This window comes from Convolutriloba macropyga, chromosome 5 (assembly GCF_964194025.1).
Source record: "Convolutriloba macropyga chromosome 5, txConMacr16.3, whole genome shotgun sequence".
Lineage (NCBI taxonomy): Eukaryota > Metazoa > Xenacoelomorpha > Acoela > Convolutidae > Convolutriloba > Convolutriloba macropyga.
The window spans coordinates 16963158-16977490 of record NC_134472.1 but is presented as its reverse complement, the minus strand read 5'-3'; the positions used below and the strand labels follow the sequence as shown (position 1 = coordinate 16977490).

Below are 14333 nucleotides of genomic sequence, written 5' to 3'. Positions count from 1 at the left end.
TTTCGAAAAACAAACAAATTTCTTCTTTAACTTTGCCATGTTTTTGTCTACTTGTTACCTAGTCTCGTTATTTATTGGTCCCATATTACAGAGACATCTTGAATTAGGGTAAAATTGTTGAGTTTTCTTAATGACTTTTATCAGAAGTGTGCTGCTCACTGGCGATATTTCATAAAGTTTCACTGGGCTTTTCTTTAACTGATATACTTTTCTTCATTTTTGGGCAACCAAACCCAGAAGAAAAAACTTATTTTGCCGAAATCTTTGAATTGTTAGCAGTATCTGAAACTTTAGAAAGCAAACTATTTTTGTTGACAAAAATTGAAGTCTCTATGTGAGCGACAGCGAAGGAAAAGAAACAATAATTTTCGACATCTTGGACCAACAATACGGCCCGGCCAAAAATGTCCAACAAAAAATTGCTAAAAATTGCAATACAATTATTCTCCGTTTGCAGTTTTGCAGCTAGAAATAAACAGTTGATATATAATTTTAATATATCTGGAATTTGGGGTTGACTATACCTAGGAAGAAATGTATTTTGCCTAAATCTTTTAGTTGTTAACCGTATCTGAAATATCAAAATGCAAAGTAGAAAGATTCTAAAAACCTGAAACGTTTGCATTTAATGATAAAGTAATTAAATGATTCAAATAATTTGCATTTTTTGTTTTTATGTTAATTAGAAGAAAAGAAGAACTAACATCAAAAACTACTAATGAAAGGTCCAATTCACTTCCTAAGAAGTTTCATGTAAAAATATTCAATTTGTGGCCGAAGTCTTGTTCTTGTTTTGACTTTTAAAAGCACTTGTTTTCAAAGCGAACAACGGATTACTGAGTTTTGCCAGTTTTCAACTTTCCGCTCAAATTTTAGCCTAAAGTCAGTAGAGATGTGTCGCATTGTCCTTCTGATGGATTAAAGTTTAATATTTTGAGATTTTAGGTTTTAGGCAATGAATTTTCGGCTTTGATACTATCAGTTTTAACAAAAACGTATAAACGTTGGGATATTTTTAATTCTTTGGAGCTCGTTTTCTGAACTTACTCAAATCATTTTATGGGCGTTAAAAAAGAAGACACAACTGATAATGCTAATTTTTTCATTGGCTAGATTTTAGTTCTAACACCCTCGACACCGTCTTGGAGATTTTAACCAACTGTTTTCCCTTATTTTTTGTTACTTTTGTAGTCTTATGAATACATCTGGATAATTGCAGGATTCCTATGGATGATCAGAGGAACCTGGTTACTAATTTCTGTTCTAAAATTCTCCATGATTTTGAAATTAAATAATTTAAAATAAACAAAGACTTGTCCTAAACTTGGTACATCGTTATCGTTGTTCTTTTTGTCTATTTGTTACCTAAACTCATTAAGTACAGGTTGCATATCATCACATTATTTGATTTTTGTTGGTTTTGAAGAAAAACATTTGAACATATCTTATGTTCTTAGTGTTTTGTTACTGTTTTAACTTCGACAAAGTGTTTTCACAATTTTAGTTAACTTTTTCATGTTCCTCTTTTTATGTCTTAGTTTTGGTAGACATATGACATATTCTTATTGACAGATCTCAATGGCTTTCTCTGGAGAAAAAGATGAATAATTTTGATGATTTCAGTGCACAGAAATTATTTTTATGACTCTAAAATCAATTGTTTTCGAAAAACAAACAAATTTCTTCTTTAACTTTGCCATGTTTTTGTCTACTTGTTACCTAGTCTCATTATTCTTTGGTCGCATATCACATTATTGGTGTTCAAAGGAAGCGTAATTGATTATATCGCATTTTTTACGGAAATGGTTTTTGTTTTAACGGCTTGGACAACGTTTTCTCGCAAAGTCCAATTGATTTTTGTTTTGTCTGCATTTTTTGTTTGTTTTTATAGACGTGCAACATGGAAGTGTGACTTAACAAATCTATTTAAAGATTTCAGTTAATATCTAATGGATTTCATTAGAAATTGTTTTTGCTTCTTGTTTATTTGTCACCGATTCTCATTAAGGAATGGTCACAAATTTTCTGTAGTTCAGTGGAAATTAATATAAATTTAGTATTATTTGACGCTATTTTGACTTTGTTATTAGGTTTGGACGAGTTTTAAACGTAATTGTTTATTTTATTTTGTTACATTGTCTTAAAAATGGCAGGTCACATCGGCCCTCTATCAAGTTCGATTTTTGCGCACATTTTCGAGCCTCTGTTTAAAAACTCAGCAGCAATGCGTAATTGAAACTTTGATTTAATCCATTCTGGTAAAACGATAAGGATTTAATTTATATAAAAAACCCATAATTTTCAGTTGCATTTGAAGATACTGCGTTTCCAGGTTGACGGTTTGGAACATTGTGTGAACGCAATACCGATTCTCCTTCTTTTGTAAATCTTCGTTACCATTGTTTAATTCACCAGCGGTGACCCCCTTAAACGTATTTTATTTTTCGTTTTGCAAAAATGTTTGCCAGTTTAGTATGTTAATCTCTGATCTTCAAATTGATTGCTTTAAACATGAAGAAGGGTGTTGCATACGACCAATAGTACATTAATGGCTGCCGCAAGTTTCGATTCCTCTACGAAAGGCAGCATTTTGTTTTTAAAAACTTATCTCAAGGACATTTTTTCACATGTTTGAGTGCTTGTGCCTTGTATCATGAATCCTCTTGTTAAATTTGTATTAGATATTAGTTGGGCAGTTGAGTTACAAAAGTTTTACCCAATCATTAATGGACGCCAGTGCTGCTAAAGTGCGGAAACAACCAAAAAGAAAAAAATGTCAATGACAATGAGCTGAAAATTCTTCTCACCAGATTAGATGCTTCCAACAAATGTTCCATATGAGTGCAAATGGTTTGGAGCAAATAGTGTTAAAGCTCTAACATCCATCGGCGTCATTGTATACTGATTTGCAAATCTATTTCACAAATTCGACGACCAGGTTTTTCTGTCGGAACAAACAATTAAAAATGTTTTTCTTTTAACTACAATCGCTTAATTTTTCCGAAGTTTTTCCCAACGAGCTTCAAACTCTCACCTAGATTAAACTAACTAATCTCAGCTGAAAAGAAAAGCGTTCAAAATTTATATTGAAAAACGGGCTAATTCTAAATTGAAGTAACTAATCATTAGAGATCTGCGCCAGGACAAAACAGAATGTGGAGGGTGTTTTCTGTTTTTAGGGTGCTTAATTTCCGATTATGGTCAGAGTTTTGGGAGGCTTGTTTAAAAAGCAACAACACTTATTGAGGAAAAGTATTAGCGACTAATAAAAGGAAGCTAGAAACATTTAAAATGTGTGTGTGTGAGTATGTAATAAGAGTAGAGCATCCAGCACCATTATAACATCAAATTCATTCATAATTTGAAAATTCAATCACAATTTTGTCAGACCAAATGTGTGAAACGGTATTGCTTAAAAAGAGTCATGACAATAAGGAATTCCTTCAAGAGAATAAGATCTATATCTTCTTCACAATCAAATGAACTGATAGATTTCAGAGATCGCTCTTTAAATGATAGATTAGAACTAATTCTACTCCTCGGTTGAGTATGATAATTGATAATTACGCTTGAGAAGTGTTCACCTCCGGAGACGGGGGAGGGGGCACATTCGAATTATCGATTTTTTCATTTCCAGAGATCTGATTCATTTCCACTCCAACCAACAGGTTACAGATGTTTTCTTAATCGGGTGCAAAGCCGTCTGTTCTAACATTGAAGTTTCTTGTGTTCTAGGTATTATCGAGCTTAGCTGTAACAGGAATAGCACGGCTTCCTATCTCTTTTCGAGATTTCCGACCCAGCAGTTTTTCATAATTTTGTCTAACGAAATTTTGTTTTGTTTCGACGAATACTGTGAGGTTTAGTTCTAGTGACCCCCCCCCCACCCACCCATAATATACCAGTAAAGGCTAACTAACCAACTAATCATTGACGGGTGTTTAACCTTTATAATAGTTCGCAATTTTTGCAAAAGACGAGGAGGTCACTAATGCAGATAAACACATTCTAGCCAAAATAGTTCATATTTCGCCATCGCTTCCAAGAAGGAGATAAAAATCTATAAGAAAACAACAGCTACCACGTCAACTATGCGTCCGCGACAGAGCCAGACTTTCAGTTCCTGATCTAAGGGCTCAAATATCCTATCTTAATACATAGCTAGAACGATCAAATCTGCAAGGAAACTTTATAATGTCGGAGAAAACGTTTGATGAAACATTGCTAGTTGAATCCACAAGATCAAAATTTATTTTCTTCATGGGGGCACTAAAATACAGAAATCCAATTGGTGGATTTCCATTCCAAAGTATTGCCTAGAATAATGTGAATCCGAAGGTCAAAAATAAATGTGTCGCAAATCGATACCACCTTTGAGGAGCTATGATTCCTTCCCTGAAGTCAGTCCAGTCACTAATTGATCTTTGCAAATTTTAGCCTTATTGTCACTCTTTAAAACTGATTCCTGGTTCAATTAAGCTATAAAATCGTTTAATTAAATCGAGCAGCACCAAATTTATGTAAAAGAGAAGGAACAAAAAAAACAGTGAGAGCATTTGAGAGCAGAGATATTTTTACAATTATAACTGCAGTCATTCCTCATCAAATCATTCAACGTCTAACTTGGAGGTAAACAAACAATGGCATCAAAAACAGTTGAAAGTCTTCCAAAGTTAGGAGAATAAATTTTTGAACAACGATAATGAGAATCTCGCAGTTTCTTTTGGCCACTTTTATTGATCTGGTTCATCAGAAGACTTTCTGTGAGTTGAACTTAAAGTTAAATTTAAAATGAATCAAATACTGAATAAAAACAGATTATTAACAAGTTCTCAAGAGAAATTTATCTATTGTCTACTGTTAAGAAAGGAAAGGCTTAAATTAAGTACAGGCTGAAATCATAACTCAGTTTTTTTCACAGTTTTCCATGCTTCGACTGCGCTTGCAAACAGCTGCCCATCGTTTGTTCTAGTATTCAGACAAGTCTTTCGATCGCAGTTTCGATGCAAGCGGTGCAGACCCTAACGGGAGACAGCAGACCGTACCTGGGCAAAGGCACGAAGTTCGAAGCACAAGAGGAGCAGAAGATTTTGCCGCAAAGTCTGCAATGATGTCTACGTTTGAAGAAACTGAAACAGGTTCTACAACCAGAACAACAAGTGCATTCTGAGTCGTCAATCCATGGTGGTGGTTCTTCGTGTTGTTTGAATGTAATGTATTGCTTACTAGTCAGCCATCCTTTAGTGATATTGTTCTGCATATCTTCCATACTTTTATCGCCACTAGTAGCCATGGATATGAACACACTTTTTAAGGTCTGACGCAAATCGTTCGCGTAGTTGCTTTGAAGCTGGTCTGCAACGCCTGATATGCAAACAAACAGAGTATGAATCAAGTCACGGGTGCATTTGAACTTGGATCTCAAAAGATGGAACTTCTGAGGAACCAAACCCTCTGATTCCGTGTCGCTGCTGGAGTCTTTGTACCACGCCAGTGTTGATGTCGAGGAGCCGCTTTCATCCTGGTTCCCTCCGGCCGAGTTCAATTTACCCACCGATTCATGAGCTGCGTCATCTGAGGTTTGATTCCTCTCCTGCTGGTATGCGACCTGAGCGAATTCAGGCTCCGGGGTCCTTAGTAACCGTTGCATTGCGTCGTCCTCCAATTCAGCTAAGTTATCGACCAATTCCACGTGTGGACTTAGTGGCTGTGGTGGATCTGAATTGAGAGGAATTGAATCCTCCTGATATACATCCGTTTCACTAGCAGCATACTCCGTAGACGCCATGGCGACTTCAGAGCTGAACGGCTGAGAAGTTATTGTTTCGCCGCTATTTCGTTCCGGCAGAGGCCATGTTTCTGACGAGCGCATTGAAGACGTTGCAAGTTCCTCTTGTTGAGGACTGGGGTCTTCACAGTTCACTGACATTCTGGAACGCTCAGGCGCAGTCGTCAAGTTTTTACTGGTTCCAGCGTTGGAATTGGACGAATCTCCTTCATTTGATGAGGAGTAACCATCTTCATCAGCACTTGAATAAGGAGGGGGAGGGTAATCCGGTGGTCCTGTCATGCGACCAACTGGGTTACCAACTCGGGTAAGAGAGTTGGTATCTGTGGAACTGTTAGACACGTTAGGTGATACTGGAGGGACTTGGTCGGAGACTTTGGAATCCGGCCTTCGATTGCTATTTTGTGAACTCTGTAAAGTAGCGGAAGGTGTAACGTTTGGGGAACTAGAGTTAGATCCTGACTGGTTGTTTTCATCACTGTACGAGTTATTATGAACCTCGACTTCAGTAATGATAGTTAAGTTTTGATTAGCCGGTACCGTGCCACTGTTAGTGCGACCATCATTTCCTTCGTTAATGTTTCCACCACAATCTGAACCAGATGAAATCTTCTTTTGGATTTCTCTGATATTTGACTCCACGAGTCCCAAATTAGCTTCATATGTACTGGACGGCATGTGAATTAATTCGGGCAAAAACGAGCCAAATCGTCGACTTCGACCGCTACGGTCTCGATTTTTAGAATCTCTTCTGTCGTAGTTCGAACCTTTCAACACTTCTTCAGCCGCCAAAACCACCTCGTCAAAATTCTCTTCTGAGCAAAGGGTCTTTTCGAGAATGAACAACTCGTCTTCTGACAACGTGAACAAAAGATCTCGAATTTTTCGCAATAGTTTGTAGAAGGGTTTGAACATCTGAGGCAGACCTTCAGGACCCTTTGTCAAGTCCAAAGGCCCATCAGGAAACACCAGAACCCCACAGATAATTGCCAAACGAGGAATCGTGATCATCAACCCGGGATCATAATCTTCAATCATTTCGTATTTCAGAAGTCTTTTTTCAACTGCACGTTCAACAGTTTCACAAAAAAGCACCGAAATTTCCAGCATTTTATCATGATCATCTACTGACCTTACTCGTGATAGAACACTTACATATTCGAATTCGAACTGAGCAAAAACTTCATCAAAACTGACAATTGCGTCTTTAATTGAGCTCGGGTAGACATTCAAGTTTTTCAACGCTTGTTCACGCAACGCAGCTCTGAGTTTGCTCAAACTTTTCACAACTTGCTTTGCAAGCGGTCGTAACTGAATACTTTCTTGTTCTCTGTTTACAATAGTCGATCCGGCACAAAGACATTCAGCGCCGAACCATAACTGCCCGGCTAAGTTGTCCTGAAGAATGTCGTCTGGGAATTTGACCCGGAACTCTCGGCTACTGTCATCGCAGCCAGGGGCAATCACGTTTTTGATTTCCTCAATTAATCCGATAACTTTTTCCTGGGCTAACTTCAACTCGGCAATAAGTTGCGAACAGCGCTCTGGCTCGCTTCGACCGTCAAAGCTGTCAAGTTCGTGTGTGACACGAATAAGTTCTTCATCAGCGAAGTAGAACTGTGCTAAAAGTCGAGTGTCGTTTTTTCTGGGTTTGTGAACCCACTTTCTGAAGGCGTGCATGGTCGTAACGTATTTTCTCCCCATCCGTTTGAGCATAAAGCTCGCTCTTTTCCGTCTCGCAAATTTAGACGTTGCTATTGTACCGAATTTTCAAAATTCTCAAAGTGTCCGCAATTTGTTCCGACACGCGTCACTGTTAACTTGACTTTCTGAATTTAGATTTAATGACCACAATATTTTCCAACCTGTCGATATCTGAATATCAAATCAAATTAATTTTGGCATTCGTTAAATTCAAGGTATCGACTCTCAATAGCTGATTACATTCCTTACAGTTTGACCTCAATGAAACTATATCGTCAAATATTAGCTCGAAATGTGATTGCAAGAATAATAATAGAAAGTTAATGGTAGGTTAATATTAGAGTAATTTATATCATATCACCCACTGATCATAAATTAGTCGGTTGATGCCTATTTGATGTAAAAAGATGAAAATGACCCAAGCGTCTTGCGGGACGTTAAGCTAACAGATTGAAGTCGTCAATCGCAAACTGACTCCGAAAATGACTCCGTTTCAACTCTTTCTTCAAATATAGATTGAATTTGTATCAAATTTACCATAATGTAGTCTACAAATTGCAAATAACAGATCGGTTGTATTAAACGTCAGCGACTGTAGCCTTACGTGTATGCTAGCTCACTGTTCGGTTTGATTGGTAAGTTGTTCAAACTTGTGGACTAAAATGTCATTGTTATGACCAAAAACTTTCTATAAAACATTCGAATAACTGAAACAAATGCAAATTATCAGCTTTTATTACCGTAAAAGTAAAAATAAAAACTTGCGTTCACAAAATGCATTTGCACGCAAATTTAACTTTTTAACCAGCAATACTATGTGAAGAAAAGTATTATTTGATCCCTGTCTTCAGCATAAGTCACCTCGAAAGTATAACTATCAGCAAACTTCGCTCTGTTCAAATATACACTTTTGCATTGACCTGGTGCATACAGTTGAATGCAATATTCGGTCAACACATTCGCTGATAAATCGAGGCATCGTGTTCATTAAAATAGAATGACAAACTCCTTAATCTTCAACGAGAGAACCCTTATATGCACTAATTACCGTCAATACCCCTCCACGAATCAAAACTTATTCAAATTGTATTGAATTCTTTTCCAAGAAAGCATCATCAAGGTAATCATTTGGGCTTAATCAAATCAGATCACTCGGGGGTCATTCTTTCATATGCTCTGTTTTAACGAGGTCAAAGTCTGAATAACGCCGGACTTCAGCTCAGATAATTACCAATTTTGGCGAAAACGGTTCCAAAACTTCTGACGAAAAGGCGTAGCTCAATTTAACTATAACTATGAGAGGGAGTAGAACCTGGGATAAATTTATTAAGTGACTTAAAATCTTAGCAGCCTAAATTCTGAATGAAGGCAATTTTGATTACACAAAAACATAGCTGGCAGATTGCCAGAGAATAGCCGCAATAGCTTCGTAGATCTGCAGTCTAAAAAAAACAGTAAGACAGACCAAAAAATTCGTCTTATTGAAGGCTGAAATGTTAAATTTTGATTAAAAATCTGAATAAGTTTTCGCTGCCTCTATTAGCTGCTCTCAAATAACCTTCATTTAGACTGACACACACCCATTTGACCTCATCTCTTTGAATTAAGGTAAACAAAAGTCAATTTCAAAGTGAGGAAGTCATTTTGTGAGTGAGGTAAGTCAAGTTTGACCAAAAACTTAATCGCGCAAATGAACAAAAAAATCTTGCTCCACAAAGAGCTAAAAACGACGTCACGCACGCAATACATTTGAAATTGCATGAACGAATGAACAAAAAGCAGATTTGAAGTGGTTGTGACGTCATATGGTTGTAACAAAAATAGCGAAATAAAAAACATAGCCGGAAAAATTCGGGGAGCGACTCGGAGCATCAAAACTTCACAAAAAAACCGTAATTGCAGGTGAAGCCATCACCTTTTGTATAAAACCATTATTTCATTACCTCCCCAGGTCTGATCTAAATGATGAAACTTAAACAACTATCACCGAGAGAAACAAAATGCAGCAAAATTTTATATTAATGAAAACATTTGGTAACGTTAAAAAAAATTAGGATGGCCAAATAACTGATAGGCTGAAAAACTAACAAGGCTATTAATTGCCCTCAAATAATTCATGATTCTAATCTCAAGGTCGCGGGAGCAAACGGCAGATAATAATCTTAGAAACTAAGTTAAATTTTTCAAATATGGACGTTCAGATTTAAGAATCAGAAAATCACTACAATTAGATTTCTAATCACTGTAATTAAGACAAAAACAACACATACTTCTTCCTTGATGTATATATTCAAGACAATATGATTTCAAACTAATTCAAAAATTAAATTCATCATAGAAAAGACAACCAAAAGAATAATATTCAAAGGCAAAAAATCGTTTAAAAACAATACCAGGGACTCAAGAAAACTCTCAGGACTAATTTATGATGAATGAAATCAATTGCAAACCAAAGAAATGACGAAAACCTAAGAAAAAGCCGCAATCATTCAATTTTTTAACAACTGAAAAAGTCAATATAACGAATATAAATGTAGGTGCCAGGACAAAGCTAGGATGACACAAACTAGAATGTGAGGAATATGCACACAATGTAAACAACGCCGTAATAAAAAACTAATTCTTGATTTTAAGTTAAAAATCAAAATTAAAAAAAAATGAATGCATAAGAATGAATAATGAAAATGATTTTAAGTTAAAAATCAAAATTAAAATGAATACATCTCATTGTTCAGCATTCGAGACATAGAAAAGAAAACAAGTCATCCGAGACAAGGATCCATCCTCCTGAACGGAACAAAAAAGAGAAAAAGCTGAAATCGAAGAGACAAAATATTTTGCAAAAAAATGTTTATTAAATATTTTAGACGGCATTTATGAAAACTTTTCAAAAAATACTGTTTTTCAAAAACTTAACACCAAACAATGATTAAATTTTTATTGAAACAAAGTTAAAGTCTCTCATGTTGCATAAAAAGAGTAGTTCTAGTAATTAAAACGAAAATTACAAACCAAAAACTGAACAATTGGAAAAAAAAACTAGCAAAATCGGAGTACCGGATGTACAATTTTATAAAACAAAAGTACATCGAGTTAGAAAGAGGCGTTGAGTATATGAATTATCAAAGGGAAGTTGCCATATTAACTGATTTTTCCCAAAAAGTCGGGGGAAGGATCAAAAAATGAAGAAATTACAAGAAAAAAAGCCAAAAATAACTAAAAAATCAAAACTATTTACCAATTTTGAACTCCAAACGCATTTTCAGGCATTGCAAAACACTGTGGTATCAATTTCCAAGGTTCACATCTCAATATAGCATCGAATAAAAATTATTTCTACAAATAACCAAATTACAAGCAAAAAATGGGCCACTTGGACGAAAAACGGCTAAAAACGGTTATCTATATGTGCCATTCAGTCAAAAACTACTTTTCAAAGTCAAAAAGTCATTCACTAAACGCAAACTCATGATCAAAATACTTTTCTCGCTCAGAAAAAATTATTCCACACGACAATTTTACCCCTTTTCGCTTTTAGGTCAAAGCATCGTCTGAACGAATAGTACTTTCGGTAAAAAAGAAAAACCTTAAGAAAATCAATGCTCCTCTTCGAATCGTAAAAAACCAAGAGAAGGCCAATTATATCCCCAGCTATCGCTGTGCGGCTATTAATAAAGAAGTTAAGCATGAAAAAGTCACTCGAAAAGTCAAAAGTCACCTCGAAAGTATAACTATCAGCAAACTTCGCTCTGTTCAAATATACACTTTTGCATTGATCTGGTGCATACAGTTGAATGCAATACTCGGTCAACACATTCGCTGATAAATCGAGGCATCGTGTTCATTAAAATAGAATGACAAACTCCTTAATCTTCAACGAGAGAACCCTTATATGCACTAATTACCGTCAATACCCCTCCACGAATCAAAACTTATTCAAATTGTATTGAATTCTTTTCCAAGAAAGCATCATCAAGGTAATCATTTGGGCTTAATCAAATCAGATCACTCGGGGGTCATTCTTTCATATGCTCTGTTTTAACGAGGTCAAAGTCTGAATAACGCCGGACTTCAGCTCAGATAATTACCAATTTTGGCGAAAACGGTTCCAAAACTTCTGACGAAAAGGCGTAGCTCAATTTAACTATAACTATGAGAGGGAGTAGAACCTGGGATAAATTTATTAAGTGACTTAAAATCTTAGCAGCCTAAATTCTGAATGAAGGCAATTTTGATTACACAAAAACATAGCTGGCAGATTGCCAGAGAATAGCCGCAATAGCTTCGTAGATCTGCAGTCTAAAAAAAACAGTAAGACAGACCAAAAAATTCGTCTTATTGAAGGCTGAAATGTTAAATTTTGATTAAAAATCTGAATAAGTTTTCGCTGCCTCTATTAGCTGCTCTCAAATAACCTTCATTTAGACTGACACACACCCATTTGACCTCATCTCTTTGAATTAAGGTAAACAAAAGTCAATTTCAAAGTGAGGAAGTCATTTTGTGAGTGAGGTAAGTCAAGTTTGACCAAAAACTTAATCGCGCAAATGAACAAAAAAATCTTGCTCCACAAAGAGCTAAAAACGACGTCACGCACGCAATACATTTGAAATTGCATGAACGAATGAACAAAAAGCAGATTTGAAGTGGTTGTGACGTCATATGGTTGTAACAAAAATAGCGAAATAAAAAACATAGCCGGAAAAATTCGGGGAGCGACTCGGAGCATCAAAACTTCACAAAAAAACCGTAATTGCAGGTGAAGCCATCACCTTTTGTATAAAACCATTATTTCATTACCTCCCCAGGTCTGATCTAAATGATGAAACTTAAACAACTATCACCGAGAGAAACAAAATGCAGCAAAAATTTATGTTAATGAAAACATTTGGTAACGTTAAAAAAATTAGGATGGCCAAATAACTGATAGGCTGAAAAACTAACAAGGCTATTAATTTCCCTCAAATAATTCATGATTCTAATCTCAAGGTCGCGGGAGCAAACGGCAGATAATAATCTTAGAAACTAAGTTAAATTTTTCAAATATGGACGCTCAGATTTAAGAATCAGAAAATCACTACAATTAGATTTCTAATCACTGTAATTAAGACAAAAACAACACATACTTCTTCCTTGATGTATATATTCAAGACAATATGATTTCAAACTAATTCAAAAATTAAATTCATCATAGAAAAGACAACCAACAGAATAATATTCAAAGGCAAAAAATCGTTTAAAAACAATACCAGGGACTCAAGAAAACTCTCAGGACTAATTTATGATGAATGAAATCAATTGCAAACCAAAGAAATGACGAAAACCTAAGAAAAAGCCGAAATCATTCAATTTTTTAACAACTGAAAAAATCAATATAACGAATATAAATGTAGGTGCCAGGACAAAGCTAGGATGACACGAACTAGAATGTGAGGAATATGCACACAATGTAAGCAACGCCGTAATAAAAAACCAATTCTTGATTTTAAGTTAAAAATCAAAATTAAAAAAATCTAGAAAAATGAATACATCTCATTGTTCAGCATTCGAGACATAGAAAAGAAAACAAGTCATCCGAGACAAGGATCCATCCTCCTGAACGGAACAAAAAAGAGAAAAAGCAGAAATCGAAGAAACAAAATATTTTGCAAAAAAATGTTTAATAAATATTTTAGACGGCATTTATGAAAACTTTTCAAAAAATACTGTTTTTCAAAAACTTAACACCAAACAATGATTAAATTTTTATTGAAACAAAGTTAAAGTCTCTCATGTTGCATAAAAAGAGTAGTTCTAGTAATTAAAACGAAAATTACAAACCAAAAACTGAACAATTGGAAAAAAACTAGCAAAATCGGAGTACCGGATGTACAATTTTATAAAACAAAAGTACATCGAGTTAGAAAGAGGCGTTGAGTATATGAATTATCAAAGGGAAGTTGCCATATTAACTGATTTTTCCCAAAAAGTCGGGGGAAGGATCAAAAAATGAAGAAATTACAAGAAAAAAAGCCAAAAATAACTAAAAAATCAAAACTATTTACCAATTTTGAACTCCAAACGCATTTTCAGGCATTGCAAAACACTGTGGTATCAATTTCCAAGGTTCACATCTCAATATAGCATCGAATAAAAATTATTTCTACAAATAACCAAATTACAAGCAAAAAATGGGCCACTTGGACGAAAAACGGCTAAAAACGGTTATCTATATGTGCCATTCAGTCAAAAACTACTTTTCAAAGTCAAAAAGTCATTCACTAAACGCAAACTCATGATCAAAATACTTTTCTCGCTCAGAAAAAAATATTCCACACGACAATTTTACTCCTTTTCGCTTTTAGGTCAAAGCATCGTCTGAACGAATAGTACTTTCGGTAAAAAGAAAAACCTTAAGAAAATCAATGCTCCTCTTCGAATCGTAAAAAACCAAGAGAAGGCCAATTATATTCCCAGCTATCGCTGTGCGGCTGTTAATAAAGAAGTTAAGCATGAAAAAGTCACTCGAAAAGTCAAATGCTCAAGCGGGCGATGAAATTTTCTAGAATAAAAACGGTAGAGCAAAAATTTTGGATAAAAAAGACACACGAATACCATAATTGGTTCAACCTTCGTTCGAGGGCAATTATCAGTTCAGCGGTTTTTTACTCAGTAAAAGGAGCCAAGATGTAATCAAAGAACTGTTGGGGAGTAAATTGCATTTACGGAATTATAGACCCAGTAATAATTGCAGTTTTTGATTAAAACTGTCTGACCTACAAAAAGCTCTCTTCTTTGACGTCACTGGTAAATAATTGCGTTCTAATTGAAAGATATAAAATGGGAAAAAATGCCAAAAAAA

The 14333-nt window shown here is 35.3% G+C and overlaps 1 protein-coding gene across 1 annotated transcript; it reads right to left on the bottom strand.

Moving 5' to 3' along the window:
* Positions 1-4466: 4466 nt before the first annotated feature.
* Positions 4467-8408, bottom strand: LOC142339185 (lateral signaling target protein 2 homolog). The gene has a single exon (XM_075388983.1). The coding sequence runs from the start codon at positions 7502-7504 to the stop codon at positions 4976-4978; it is 2529 nt and encodes an 842-aa protein (XP_075245098.1). The 5' UTR covers positions 7505-8408; the 3' UTR covers positions 4467-4975.
* Positions 8409-14333: the final 5925 nt, after the last annotated feature.